Source organism: Danio aesculapii, chromosome 14 (assembly GCF_903798145.1).
Source record: "Danio aesculapii chromosome 14, fDanAes4.1, whole genome shotgun sequence".
Taxonomy (NCBI): Eukaryota; Metazoa; Chordata; class Actinopteri; order Cypriniformes; family Danionidae; genus Danio; species Danio aesculapii.
This window is the reverse complement of record NC_079448.1, coordinates 37643439-37659434: the sequence shown is the minus strand read 5'-3', so window position 1 is coordinate 37659434 and position 15996 is coordinate 37643439. Positions and strand designations below refer to the sequence as shown.

The window sequence follows — 15996 nt, the reverse complement described above, 5'->3', positions numbered from 1 at the left end:
GTGTACTTCATTGTATCATAAATAAGCAAAAGTGTACCCTGAATGTACAAAATTGTGCCTTATGGTAGTATTATGCACCTTTAAAGGGTCACGAAACACCAAAACACATTTTTGATATGTTGCCAGACATATATGTGTCCCACGTTGCTAAAAACATTATTAGGACACAAATATTTCACGAAAAAAGTAAAAAGTTTTTTTTTCGTTATTTCGAACAAATTCGTTCTTTCGGTTTGAAAATTTTGAAGCAACGCCACGGCGATTGGATCCTTGCGTAAATACCAGCATGGAGATTGGCTGTGTGTACCGTGTGTACATTAACAAAGTTAATGCACTCTATTGTGAATGAGACACAACTTCATTAATATGCATGATGGCTTCGAAGACTGTTTTTACCTGTTACAATTTTCAGACAGCAGAGAAGCGCCATGTTGTGTTGCCAACCGTAATTATTAGTAAACTTGTAAACACCTCAATCCAACTATTACTATCTTGTAGAATTTTCGCCGCATTTTGTGACAGTATAGTCTAAACACACACAGCTTTTTGACGTTATTGTTTGCACCTATCTGTGTGCGGTATCATCAAATTCCATTTAAACAACACTCTTCCAGTAGTTCCTCACATCCAATATCTCGTTTGTCACGGGGGCATGCATGAAATGCTCCTGAATGAAAATGAAAGTGCAAAACTGCAGTTAATGTCGACAAATTTAAGAATGAAACACCTGAAACTACATGAAACCCCGGAGGAAATGTGGATAGCGCGCCAATGATGCAATGATTTTATTCGAATTATGTGCTACAACATGTAAAACGGGTTCATGAAAAGAAGATTCAAAAAGCAACTCATGTAAACACCTTCATCATATTATTGTCTTATTGAGATTAAGGCAAATAATTCGATTACTGATGTCCATGTTAATGTAGTCACTGTCTCCCCTGTGTCTGTAATTGTGTTGCTGCTGTGAAAATTAGCGCGTGCATGTACTGAAACTCCCCTTTCATGCAAACCCTTCCCTCTTTCGCCATTCGACACTCCTACCTAAACAAAGCTGGACTCACCCACTTTCTTGACTTTTTTTCAAACCAGAGGTGTAAAAACATCGTGCTGAGACTAGGAGGGTTTTGGAACCCTTTAAATTCAAAAGTGTACCTTTTTGAAAAGGTACTGCCCCAGTGACAGCTTTTGTACCTTTATTTCTTTATTTTGAGTTTTTAAGGACAAAAGGCCTTCATTAAAGGAATACTTTCAAACAAAGATACGCCATGAGGAGATTGTGAATTGCTTTGCAGAGATCAACCTGGATCCAAATTCATATTTAAACAGCATATGATTTTTCTTAAAATGATTATTTGTCCACTAGGGTCCTGTGGATTATTTTGAAGCCTAAAAATGTATCAAAAATTTTGAAATATTTTCATCCTCATATTTAATTTCTTTTCAGCTAAAAAAAGTAAGACATATTTATTTTGGTTAAAGGAAATTTTATTTATGACTATTCCTTTAAAGTCAGTGTGAACCAAAAAGGCTCTAATTCCAGTATGTTAATGTTCTTTCAACGGAATATTCAGTAGCGTGTGGGGCTTCCTTTTGCGCATCATTCTTTTGTAGCAAACAAATAGTAAGAGGGGCATGGTTAAGAATAGGCTAAATCTGTCAAACTGACGTCAACAGAAAAAGACCACCACTCCAAACGCAGAAACAAATGGTCAGACTTTGATTGTAGATTACCAAAAAAAAAAAATTTTCAACATACCTGTCAACCCTCCCGTTTTCGTGCAGATTCTCTCGTATTGTACTATTCCATCATCCTGTTTAAGTATTTTCCCATATTTCACCCGTATTTTTAATTTTTATATGACAAGTGAAAGTAGCATCAAAGAGCTGATCCCAAATATGATATAATTGCAAAAGCTATTCAAGAGAATTATGCTTTCTCTTTATTTTGGCTTGAAAGGATGTTGAAGTTAATATTTAAACAGCCACATTCATTTCATTTCCAATAAAGCTATGCATCAACCATCTCCCTTCCTATGCAATCTCTGAATCATTCCAGTCATGTATCGGTGCTGACCAACAGACACTCTGAAGTGATAAAGACACTGTTCCTAGATCAACTTCTATAACATTACATGCGATTAGAAGAGGCGCGTAAATGGACACTTTTGAATTTGGGTGTGTTTGTAAACAGACAAATACACTGAATAATATGTAAACATGTCTGTATTTACTGTATTTTTTACATCCCAATGTTGACAGATATGGGTTCCATTGGATTAACTTGCTTGAACAAATTGTTCACCTAAAAAAAAACTATGTGCTCAAGCAAAATAAACATTGTAAATTCTAATTTCACACGAAATTGAACATGCAGCGTGAAAGCAGTATATAAGCACCTTTTGTAGTTGCCGCTTGTTTTTACAGTAACTGTAGATGAGGGTTTTGTTGGCCGGACTTTTCCTCTCAGCAGCATTTGTTCAGAACAACCACAAAGGTTTATTGAATTACAAAAGGCGTATGATTTCAAACACAATGCCTATTGAAAAATCCGAGCTGGATGAGTGGAACCGTCTCCAGTCACTTCATTTCTCTTCTCCTCTTCTTACGACCACTGTGTATGATTGGCGTGCCACCAAACAAAGCCTTCACCAAAATACATCCACAGTGAATCACACACATTTTTGAGTGAGACCTCTGCACTGTTATTTGGTTTTCTCCAGAAATAACGGCTCTCATGCGTGTTGAGACGGGCTACTGGCAGACGTCTGACTCTGTGCGCTCATGTCCATCTGCTGTAGTCCTTGTAGTCGAACAGACAGCTGCAACCTGCTAACAATTTGAAACATCATGTTGTCAGGCTACAGATCATAAATGAGGCCATTGATTTTTCAAGGTAAATTATTATAGGCAAAATAATGCATCGGCTATGAAATTTGATGACAAGGAGAGGATGTATAGGTGTGATTGATTAGCTGTGTGCTGTATTGGCAGATTTGAAAAGCTGTGACATTTATCATGTTTATGAATATTCATTTATTAATGTTTTAACTGAAGTACAGTTGCTTACAGTTTTAACATAAGGATATATTTTACTGCTTTTTTGTCAAATAAATCTTGAATAGATGTCATGATTATTAATTAATTGTCTGGTTACGATTGTTTGATCTAAATGCAATTATTTGAAAAATATTGATATTCAGTTTAAACTAGGAATGGCTGATATGAAACTGACATTTCTATACAGTGTCGAGATCCCGAAGCACTAGTGTTTTGAAACACTGCACCGAAGCTTGATCTGAAACACTCAGGTCATGTGACTAAAGTGTTTCGAAACACCAGGCCACGTGACTAAATCGATTCAAAGCATCAGTCATTTCAGAAGCTTTCCGAGACCAGCCGCCTTTGCATTTGACTGACAGGATCTCATGTAGCCTAGTAGATTGTACGTGTGCACAGACTAACTGTGCTGCAAGTGGCCCGGGTTCGAATCCCGACGTGTAAAAATCCTCTGTATTTATGATGATACAGTGTTGTAGAGACGGGTGTCGAAACGTTTTGAAGCTTCAACACATTTGCACTGTTTCGGTGCTCATGAAGCCTTGCTTTTCCCACCACTAGTTTAAATGTAAAGGCACATTTGCCATTCAATTTAGATAGAATGAAGCATGTGAACAAAGCATAATTTTTGATTTATTATATTGTATTACATTATTGTCACGCAGTTGCAGATCGCTGGAGAACTACAATTCAGCCACTGAACAGAACTACAACTACCATAATGTCTTGCGTCAATCTACACCCACCACAGCTGACAATAATTCAGAAACACACACACACAGCTGAAGCTTGTCATCACAGATTTTTTGTTATGATCACCAGCGATCTGCAACTGCTCGATTACTGGTGATCATAACAACTATATTATATTATATTATGACCTCCAGCAATCGAGCAGTTGCAGATCACTGGAGTACTACAATTCGGCCACTGAACAGAACTATAACTACCATAATGCCTTGCGTCAATCTACACCCAGCATAGCTGACAATAATTCTGACACACACACACAGCTGAAGCTTGTCATTACTGATTTTTTTATTATGATCACCAGCGATCTGCAACTGCTCGATTGCTGGTGATCATAACTATTATATTATATTATGTTATATTATATTATATTATATTATATTATATTATATTATATTATATTATATTATATTATATTATATTATATTATATTATTACATTTTAAATCGCAATTATTTGACATTTTCGTAATTGTGCCATGCCCGTTAGACAGAAAAGTTGGGTTATAAGTTTTTTGTACATTTTTATTTCTAATTATAATTTTATAATCAAGTTATATTGATTCAATTGCGGGTGATGCAGTGGCGCAGTAGGTAGTGCTGTCGCCTCACAGCATGGTCTCTGGTTTGAACCTCGGCTGGGTCAGTTGGTGTTTCTGTGTGGAGTTTGCATGTTCTCCCTGCGTTCGCGTGGGTTTCATCCGGGTGCTCTGATTTCCCCCCAGATTAATAAAGGGACTAAGCCGAAAAGAAAAGAATAAATGATTTAATTGCAATATTTGATCATGTAGTCCCACATTTAAGTTCTTTATTTTATTTTGTTCTTAATTAAGTTGTTTGAATTAAATTAATCTCTGTATAATGTATTTCTACAATGGCATCATCTACTAGGTGCACACTTCATTTTAAAGACACTTTTTAGCTCAATAATAGAAATGTTCTATTAATTAATTTTCAATTCAAATGTTATATTGCAATATGTAATATAATTATGTGTTGTATGTCTGAAAATGTCCTGTATTTCCTCAGTGTTGTGAGTGAAGCTGGACGAGTGCTGTTTTATCCACCTCAGTCGGGATTCTTGGCTCTGGCTTTATAGAGCAGGGCTCAGAGGATCTTTAATTGACAGTTTGAAAGACTGCCTCACATTCACAAGCTGTTAATGGTTTCCATTCCCGCTGCTGACCATTGCCAAAACTAGAAGCCAGTTCTCTGCATTGAAGGATAGCTGAATATACACTTTTAAGAGCTAATTGTAACTGCTCTTGAGAGCTTACCAAAAAAAATATATATATATATATGATTGAACACTTTTGATGCGTGCAATTGATTCAAGTCTGCAGTGATTTATGATATATTTAAGTACACAAAATAATTTGAGTCATGTCAGTGAGGGAAAGTAAGGGAAAGTCAGCCAGTATCTGGTTCTGGCAGAAGCACTTTTAGGGTACCTTAGCATAGATTATTGAATTGTATTAGAACATCAGCAGCTCGCTCACAAATGACAGGAGAGTTTTGATACTTTTTTCATTTTTAAAGCTTGACATTTCTCTTGTTACATTGTGTACTAAGAGTGACGTAAAATTGAAGAGTTGTTATTTTCTAGGCCAATATGGCTAGGAACTATACTCTCATTCTTCCGTAATAATCACTTTGCTGCCATTCCATTAGCTGCAGCAGACGCAATGATATTACACAGTGCCTGAAATTCTTGCAGTCATACTGACATTTGTGAGAGATGATTCAGAAATATGTTCAGACTCTGTGCTTTTAATTGGAAAATTATTAAAACTGTTTGGTCACATTTGAGCGAGATGATGATGATGATGATGATGATGATGATGATGATGATGATAATGGTCTAATCCAATTCAATGACCTATGCAAAACTTAGCTAAAAGTGTCACCACCAGACCCAGAGATCGGCTGAATGCATTAAAAATGGTAAAACTCTACTATAAAACACTAGGTCAGGGGTTCCCAAACTTTTCAGCCTGCGACCCCTAATATAACAACCCCCAAAATCCTCTGAGGTGGTTATAAATATACAAACCATGCAAACGCAAAATAGCTCAAACACACCAATAGGCCCAAATCTATTCTTTAGTTAATTTTGGAGAAGACCACTCTGAGATCATCCTCCATGTTCAGTCGTGATCTGTATTTAATTTTATTGTATGCGAGTGCCGTAAAGGTGTCAGAAAGTTTACCCTGATGTCATAAAATCAATCTGCTGCATCTGACCCTTACTGTGTCTTTAATCTAAGTAATGAGACCCCAGGGGTCGCAATCCAATGTTTTCTAACTATTGACTACTATTTTTATCTTCTGTACCATATGGACAAAATATGCTCATTCTAATAGTTTCATAAAATGAATTAGATTTTTGGGACTCACCAAGTGAACCCCGCACATTATCCCGTCACGACCCCCACTTTGGGAACCACTGCTCTCGGTGACTTGTGAAATTAGTCTGTTTTCCAAAAAAAGGTCTGTTTTTAGTGGTCTAATAACATTTTGCACATTTCCTTTTTTTTATTGTTGTGATGGCAAAATGGGGATATTGCACCAAATATCGATTTCTTAGCTCTACAGCTCTTCAAAACAAATAACAAATAAAAAAGGAGGAAGAAATTTGCAACAAATCTCTTAAGAGTTGAATTAAAGGGTTGTAAGAGATGAAGGGTTAAGAAATCACTTTTATTAACTCCAATGGACTCTTTGATTACTTAACCCTTCAACTATTACTTATTTGGTGGAATAACACTGATCTTCAATGACAATAATGGAAAGCATTTGCTATTCTGATCAATTGTCATATTTTTAGGTAGGAAACACTGCATATATGTACACATTTTAAGTATTATTTGAGCTTCAAGTAATACCATGTTTTTGTGACACTAAACAGGGTTTTCATTGCTTGCTCAAATATCCACATACAATATTGTGGTTCTGACAGGCAGGTTGGCACTGTATTATTTCCAGTGCTTGACTCTGCTGTCCTCAATCAGTCCGTCTTGGTGACCTCGTTTACCGCTTTGTTCACAGTAGCAATGCATTTTTTATCATTGTAGAAATCACAGGCCTTCCACTGACACCTTGTCCTTTGCACAATGGTAACCAGGCCAACTCACTCCGCACTTGTTAGCTGGTTTCAGAGCGCAGCACTGCTCGTGTCATTCACTGGGGATTATGTTAGTATGCCCGAATTAAGCTGCTGGAAAAAAAGGACATGTTGACAGATCTCGCAGCACCTGAGGCAGTGCAGCAGGGTTGAGTCGAGTGCAGAAATGTGGCTTCCTGCAGCTTGCCCGACACCATAGGTATCAGTGTCGCTGCCCGGCATACATCTTTAATTGTGTGTTTGGGTTCACACAGGGTGAAGTTGTTTGGGGACTGGATAATTGATCCAGTGAATAAGCCGGTGTCAAATATTCATGCGTCTAGCAAAACAATGAGGTCCCTTGTTAATTGGTAATTTAGTAAAATGAACAATCGTGTATTGTTTATATTATCTTCTGATGCAATGTTCCATGAAAAAAAGTCAGGTGTGGGGGTAATTATGTACTTTGATTAACTGTAGTTAAGATCCTAGTATAACCCCGCCGATTCTATGCCACCCAACCCACTCCGAGCTGGTATCGAACCGGCGACCTTCCACATGCGAGTCGGGTGCTCTACCAAGGAGGCTAAAGACCATGGCCTCTAGCGTCTGTCGCTAGAGCCCCTTTAGAAGTCAGAGGAGGGAGGTTTACCTGAACAGCACTTACTAGCAAACAATTTTGTGATTAATAGATGTCTAATAGACATCTAAACGTAGACAGCCTTCATTCAAATATACACGTATACACATTTACATAACACGTCATGGATATACAGCGTATACATACATTCCAGCAAGCATTGTTTGTTTTTAAAAGATGTCGAATAGATGTCTAATAGACGTCAAAGAGCTTAGAATCACCAAGAGGCGACACTCAATAAACCGTTCCATTGCAACAGCAGCGCCCAGCAATTCCGCCATTCTGAAGTGAAAGTGTTCGGCCGTCCATTGGATCTTATTGCTGTCGCGATGGCAAGCAGCTGCTTTATTTTTTATTTATTCATTTAAAAAGCACATTAAAGCTGAAATACAACCTGAAAGACGTTAATACAACACTTAAAATCATAGACTGGTGATTATCAGCTCTTTTAATAGTTTATTTTACAAACTTAATGTTTAATATATTAACCATACTTGTTTTCTTAAAACTGTCACTTTTAGGTGAAATTACTTTAATTTACTTTAATTCAATAATTTACGCACTGGCATAATACATATTAATACTGACATGTTAAATTAAATTAACATGACTTTTAAAATAGGATGGTGATAACAGATTAACAGTACTTTTTGTTTAAATATATGCATGTATATAGGCTATTGTAATATTTTTGTATGTGTATATATACAGTATATTCATATCGTACATCAGAATACAGTTTACATTTACATTCATTTAATTTTAGCTAGTCCTTAATTGGAAATTAAGCACAGTCAGTCTGCTCTTAAAGGGATAGTTCACTCAAAATTATTAATTTCTTCAACTTTTATGCAAAACTTTGGTTGGTTCTAAATATTAACACTGCAACTACCAGAACTCTACAACTACTAGACTACTAGAATTACCATAGCAGCCATTCTCTTATAAGACCTCACATTTACTTTCAAAGCCTCTATTGAGATATTAAAAATAACCTTTGAATGTCTGAATTATCCGCTTGTTCAATCGTGACGTATTGGTGACGTATGGAATACTGTTTCTGGGTCCAAGCCGCTACTCAATCAAATTAAAAAAAATATTTGTTTATGACCACCTTTTAGTCATACCACACATTAAAGTGAATTTTCTATTAAATAATGGTGTACACAACAGTCTCTGGACCTGCTGCATCACAGACACTGTATTACATCGTTTTGTAAACGTTTACTATTACCACTACTCGAGTCAGTCTCCCCATACAGTTTGATAGAGCAATTGGACCCGGAAGCTGCTTCGCGTGACGTCACACTTAACAAGCAGATATTTAATTAAGTCATCACCCTAAAAAATACAATATTTTTGATAATACAGCCTAAAAAATTCTAGTTGGACTACTAGAACACCCGTAAATGTCTGCTCATTTTCATAAGCAGGGGAGAAGGCTTACTCGCTGCACTGTATATGCTGTTTTGAAAGACATATCTAAAGTAAAGTTATGTTTTTGCCAACAGAAAGTTCTGTTTTTGTTAGTGTGAAGTTGCTAGGAAACAGAGGCACGCATATTTAAAGTCATGGGGAAATGTAGCAGACACTGAAATTCATGGGGTTGTTTTGACTTCTATGGTAATTAAAGGTAGGAATACTGATAGCTTTTTTTGTTTTGTCATTTTAATAAAATAACAGTTAGAAAGAAATATTCACATCTATCATAAAAGCCAGGGAAATATGGGTATGGGTATTTATTTCAACAAAGGTATAAAATGGCTGCTGATTTGTTTGAACATTTTCAAAATGTCTTCTTTTGTGTTCAACAGAAGAAAGAAACTCAAACAGCTTTAGAACAAGTGGAGAGCATTTTCATATTTGGGTTAACTGTTCCTTTAAGCCAGGGTTGTCAAACTCAGTTCCTGGAGGGCCGCAGCCCTGCACAGTTTAGTTCCAACCCTGCTCCAACACACTTACCTGCGCTGTGTCCCAATTCGCATACTTATACTACACCCTAAAAGTATGTACTTTTTTTGTGAAGGAAAAGTACACATTTTTGAGTGTGTAACAGAAGAGTATGCAAGCGTTTGGGACATACTACTTCCTTGTTGACAGATCGTTGTGTTGCTTAGTTACGAGCCCTGTCAATCATCCACACATCATCCACATTTCTTTCATATTTAATTTCCTACCTTATTGGAGAAGCCGCAGCAGCAGGTTAATCTCCCATTCACGAGTCTTTCATGCAGAGAAATCTCCTCTTGACAATTCTGCATTCAGACGTTAATGTCCAAACACGTCTTCATATAAGTTCAGTATTGTTGTTGCAGATGAAATATAACACAGAAAATGCGATTAAAACATGTTCCAGTGGGCTAGATATTAACTAACAGTCATACAAACATCTTTACCGAAGCCTCTCTACTTGACAGCTGGTCTCTCACGTCCATCATGTTTGTAGTTTGTTTACACTTTTAACCCGCGTTTGTAGTTCTAATCGAATTCACGTCCTACGAGCAATGTATTGTGGGCAATATCAGCGGTTAGAGTATAGATGCTTCTACACTTCAAGTTTTTACCGGAAATAGTAAACCATACGGAAACCCTAGGCATACTCTTTTCAACATACTACGATTTGGGACATACTAATTCTACTTTCACTTACTATTTAGGATGGATAGTATGCGAATTGGGACGCAGCACTGGTTTCAAACAAGTCTGAAGGACTCAATTAGTTTGGACAGGTGTGTCTAATTAGGGTTGGAACTGAACTGTGCAAAGCTGTTTGACACCTGTGCTTTAAGCAATATTCTCCTTAGTTTTTTCATTGTTTTCTTTACACAGCTTACTATTTGTAATCACAAAAATACATTTGGTTCTACAGAGCAATTAAAAATCACCTGTTAGAGCTAAAATAGTTAGTATTGTGGTGTGTGTTTGTGTGTTCAGAGGCAGTCGGAGCCCGAGGCCCCTGCGGTGATGCCAGTGTGGATGCAGCCTGTGGAGGATCTGACTGAAGCCGTGTCTGCGTTCAACACCATGGAGGAGGTGATGAAATACCTGGAGCCCGAGCGCTGGCAGCTGGACATGGATGACCTCTACAAACCCACCTGGCAGGTGCTGGGCAAATCCTTCTTCCACCAGAAGAAATCCAGAGGTGCAGATCCTGCATTTACATACACTCAGAGTCACCTGAAACATGGGCTTGGCTTTAGGTTGTGTGTTTCTGTTTCTGCAGGAGCGGTGGATCTGAATCTGCTTCGTGAGGATGTGCGGCTCTATAGTTGCACTCCTCGTAATTTCTCTGTGTCTTTGCGCGAGGAGCTGAAACGGACAGATGCCATCTTCTGGCCCAGCTGCCTGCTGGTGAAGCGCTGTGGTGGAAACTGCGCCTGCTGTTCTCACAACTGCTATGACTGCCAGTGCTCACCTACTAAAGTGGCCAAAAAATACCACGAGGTAAAGCAGAGATCAGAGGCCTTCGGTTACACTTCACATTTCACAATATGAGGTTTTCTTTCGCAAATAACCAGTGTGTTATATGCAAAAAAGAAGCGTCTCGCATAACATTTCTCCCATTTATGCTGAATTTAGATAACAAGCTAGCACATGCTGCAATATTATAGAAGTACCGGTCAAAAGTTTGAGGTCAGTAGGATTTGTAAATGTTTTAAAATAAGCTTCTCCTGCTCTTCTGCATTTATTTCATCAAAATACACAACAAATTGTAATGTAAAATGTTTTTGCACTATGAAATAACTGTTCAAAAGTAGTTTATCATTCATTCATTTTCTTTTTTGCTTGGTCCCTTTATTAATATGGGGTCGCCACAGCGGAATGAACCGCCAACTTATCCAGCATATGTTTTACGCATCCATACACACTCATTCACACACATACACTACGGATAATTTAGATTAACCCAATTCACCTACAGCACACGTCTTTGGACTAGTGGGCAAAACCGGAGCACCCGGAGGAAACCCATGTGAACACTCCACATGTGCAAACTCCACACAAAAATGCCAACTGACCAGCCGAGGCTCGAACCAGTGACCTTTTTACTGTGAGGCGATTGTGCTACCCACTGCGCCACCAGGACGCCCCTAGTTTACAATTTAATTTAATAATTTATTCCAGTGATTTTTAAAGATGACTTTTTAGCTTCATTACTCCAGTCTTTAGTCACATGATCCTTTAGAAATCACTCTAACATTAATTTGTATTATTATTATTATTATTTTTTTTTTTTTTTACTATTATTATTAATATTACTATTATTAGTGGTAATCGTAATAAAAGCAGTAATGACTGGAATAATTATTTCATTTGAACTACATACAATAAGAAAGCAGTTATTTAAAACTGTAATAAATATTTAACAATTTAACTCTTTTTTTTAATTTATTTAATAAATGCCGCCTAGAGTAATTAAAAAATGAAAAATAAATAAATAAAAATAAAACGAACACCAAAATTTGGACCGGTAGAGTAAATATTAGCATAATGCATATCATGATACAAAATGCAATTCTATCACACTGAGGTATGAGACCATTATTTCAGATTTTTCAACACAATCCCACATCAATTTGTAACATTTTTATTTAGTGGCTAATTCGTATGAATTCGTATGATCTAATTTGTACAATTTAGTACGATTTGCCTATCCCCCAATGATAGTTGGGTTTAGGAGCACATTTTCATATGACTGAACTCGTAGGAATTCATATTTAAAGTTGTTATTAATAACAAATGTCATTTGGAGTTATTCACCAAATATTAATTTACTAACTGTTAAAAAGTTTAAACAACATTTATATAAACATGTCTAGAAGATGGCTAGAAGATGGCACCATTTTGTTACTTTATGAAAAAAAGGCTCTAAATTGACCCTTATATTTTAAATTTGAAAATAAAACAATTAGATTTTATCCAAACAAATAACTATATCCAGAAATCCTCAGTATTTTCAAGTGGTTTCTTTTTTTTATCTGAAATTATCACTATCAGTCTGCTCTTAAAGGGATAGTTCACCCAAAAATTTAAATATCCTCAGCTTTTACTCATGCTCAGGTGGTTCTAAACTTTAAGGATTTTCTTTCTTCTGTTGGACACAAAACAAGATATTGTGAAGATTATTGGAAGTCACTGGCTGCTGATTTCAAACATTCTTCAAAATGTCTTATTTTGTGTTCAACAGAAGAAAAAAAACTTGGAACAGGTGGAGGAGGATCGGAGAATTTAAAGTTTTGGGTGAACTAATTCTTTAAGTGATGATGAATGTAGGTCTCTGATTTATTTAGTTATATTTAGTTTTTATTTTATTTTATATTACATTTTTTTTCACACGAGGGGTAATAATTTTGCCTTCAACTGTACATAGGTATTGTTTCATAACTTTTTCTGCTAAACTGCAAACTTGTAATATTCCCTTTTTGGAATAAGTACTGTTTGTTCTTCATATTTGCTTTTTGTAATGATGTTTTATTAGTGTTTTTAATGTTACATTCAGAGCTTGTATGCATTTAATAAACCTTTTTTTAATGCAAATACCCATACAGGCAGTCAGGCAGCATAATACAGAGAGTGGACCAAAGCACATCAAATGATCGATAATTAAAAAGGAAAAAAGAAAAAATAGTGTATGTATATATATGTATATATATGTATATATAATTTTTTTATTTTTTTCTTTATTAATTACACATCTGATGCTTATATTTTCACCAGCTCCACGCCCCCAACTTCATGCATTGGGTTAAAATTAGGCTTTACAGTCTCCGTGTTCAGTCCATTACTTCCACTGTATCTGTTGAGCTGAAGGAAGGGAACCAACCCTGTGACGTCAGACACAGCGACATTCACAAGATGGCGGTGCCCTAGCTCTAAAAACTATAGTAAAACATGCCGTTTTCTTCTAAATGGTTACATTAATCGAGTTTGTTTAATATATTTTCATTAAAGTGGAATCCAATGTACAAAAAATGTCAACTTGACTGAGTGCTTTATTTTCCCTTTAATTGCAAATAAAGAAAGGATTCTTTATTGGTCATGCTATATTTATTTTTTAATTGTTCAAATCTGAATAAACCTTTTATTAAAATAAAAAAAATATTTTTAAAATGGCAATGCTGTTATACTAAAGTTCTAATCATAAAACAAAAGCATATAGAAATTCTGATTAAAATGTTAAGTTGTAAATGTGTACATTTACAGCAGGAGAAATAGGGGAAATAAATGTAATGTAAGAGTTGTTTTAGATTGTGACTCTCAAAATTGGATTGTGAACTTCCTAAAGATTCCCAGCCCTATTCTTAAGTACTTTTTAAAAATAAGATTCTTAAAAATATAGTATTTATAAATGCAAAATGATTGTTAAATTATGATGTGGACTGACAGTGAAAGAGACCCACTGTGTGAAAATGGTAACATTATGTTGCATTTAAGTGCTCTGTCTTTTCTCTTTCTTTCTCCGTCTCTCTGTTTGACTGTTGTTGTGCAGGTTCTGATGCTGAAGCACAGGACAGGGGGTCGGGGACTGCAGAAAACCCTAGCAGACGTCCCTCTGGAGCATCACGAGGAGTGTAACTGTGTGTGTAAAAATGACTCTGACTAAATCAGTCCCAGAGAGAAGACGTACACCGGCCCCCCGCAGACTCACCCAGGGAAATACCCCTGCTTTGTGCATAAATGAGCGAAAGATGCTGCAAACTAATGAAACCCAGCACTGGATGTCTCCTTTTTTCATCTTGACTCATCTAAGCCTGCGGTTCCATTCCTTTTGGCCTCGCAAATCCATAAAGAATTGACCCATAAAGAAGTTTCCATTGGCCTTATGATAGCATGGAATATTTGAAGGGAAATTGGACACGCTCTTGCATTCTCTGTGTGTATGTGGAGGTTTGTGAACAATGTGTACATTTGTGGGTCTTTTTTTTAGTTCACATATAGAGCAGTTCAGGAAATGAGCTATTCCAGGATAACTAGAGGTTGCTTTTACTTGGGGAACAAGTGTATTTGGCGTGTTTTTTTTTTTTTTTATTATTATTTTTTTTTTTTTTTACAACTTAATATATCAAAGGACCTTGACTATGTTTCTACTTTCAGCAATTAATTTTGAGGTGGTGCGGACAATTTCCTAACATCCCAAAGAAATTACACTGTTATAAACCAGCACTCCATCACCTACTCGTCATGAAACGGAAATTAATAATAATCCATAAAGAATATCCTAGGAGCGATGAACTGAGTGATCATGTGTGCATCTTTTGCTCATTTACTTTGAACCCTAAGAACACTAAAGTGAATCTTTGTGTAAATACATTTCATATTGTGATCTGTTGACTTATCTTATATGTCGTTACAGTTTTTGATACCAAAGGTTTGGGGTATATAAGAATCACTTTTCCCTTTTTTTTCATAATCACTAGTATTTTCAGTATTAGTCATTCTTGTAGAGACATTTATACATCTCTTGTGTTTTTATTTGCGTGATGAGATCGTCATTCTGACTGGAGACAAAATATTCTGTTAGATGTTCATGTAAATAGACTTTTTAGAAGTTAAAGGGACATTGGAACAGCCAGTACCTTATTCATCTACCATTAAACAGTCAACTAAATTGTTGTGGTTTTCCAAATGACAAATGAATGCGTTGGTCTGCTTAAATAATCAGCATTTTTTGCAAAATTCCGATTCCCTATAAACCATGAGCTATTAACTGCAATCTAACTTCAGCAATTGAGAGCATAATAAGATTTAAATGATGTGTTTCTGTATTAAATTGATAGCATTTCGCCAAAGAATTACAATTCTGCCATCATTTACTCACCCTTCACTTGTTCAAAACCTATTTGAGTTTCTTTCTTCTGTCGAACATGAGGGAAGATATTTAGAAAAATGCTAGTAGCTGGCACCCATTGACTTGCATAGTATTGTTTGTCCTACTATGGAAGTTGATTGGTTTTTAAAATGTCTTCTTTTCTGTTCAACAAAAAAAAAAGAAACTCCTAAAGGTGTCAAACCTCATGAGGGAGAGAAAATGGTGAGGTAAGTTTTATTTTCAACACAGACTCATTGTGAAAATGTACCCTTGTATACATTTCTGGAGAGCGGAAATTATGTAGCCAGAGCTACGTATGGCTGCATTTCGTATTTAAAACGAACTATACACGACGGTATGACGCCGCCGATGGCTTCTGTTTCTTTTTGTGCAACTAGCTGGCCACTTAACTCCGTATGGGCAGCTTTTCCCCTTTGCTCAGGGGCTCGCGTCTTTCAAGAAACGGTTCAAGAAAGCAGGTAAAATAAAATAAACAGGGTGAGGTCTTTTCTTTTTCTAGATTGATTTTGAAAAACACTGTCGGTTGGGTTTAGGAAAGGCAGTGGATGGGGTAAATATGATTTTGAAAACACTATTGGTTGGGTTCAGGGAAGAGGGAGGGTGGGGAGATCGG

The 15996-nt window shown here is 36.4% G+C and overlaps 1 protein-coding gene across 1 annotated transcript in view; it reads left to right on the top strand.

The window, feature by feature from the left end:
- Nucleotides 1-15161, top strand: part of pdgfc (platelet derived growth factor c) — a 98344-nt gene extending 83183 nt beyond the window's left edge. Inside the window, exons 4-6 of the mRNA XM_056472762.1 lie at nucleotides 10487-10694; nucleotides 10776-10996; nucleotides 14043-15161. Coding sequence (XP_056328737.1) covers nucleotides 10487-10694; nucleotides 10776-10996; nucleotides 14043-14156 — 543 coding nt within the window. The 3' untranslated portion in view covers nucleotides 14157-15161. The remainder of the gene's footprint in view (nucleotides 1-10486; nucleotides 10695-10775; nucleotides 10997-14042) is intronic.
- The last annotated feature ends 835 nt before the right edge of the window (nucleotides 15162-15996 follow it).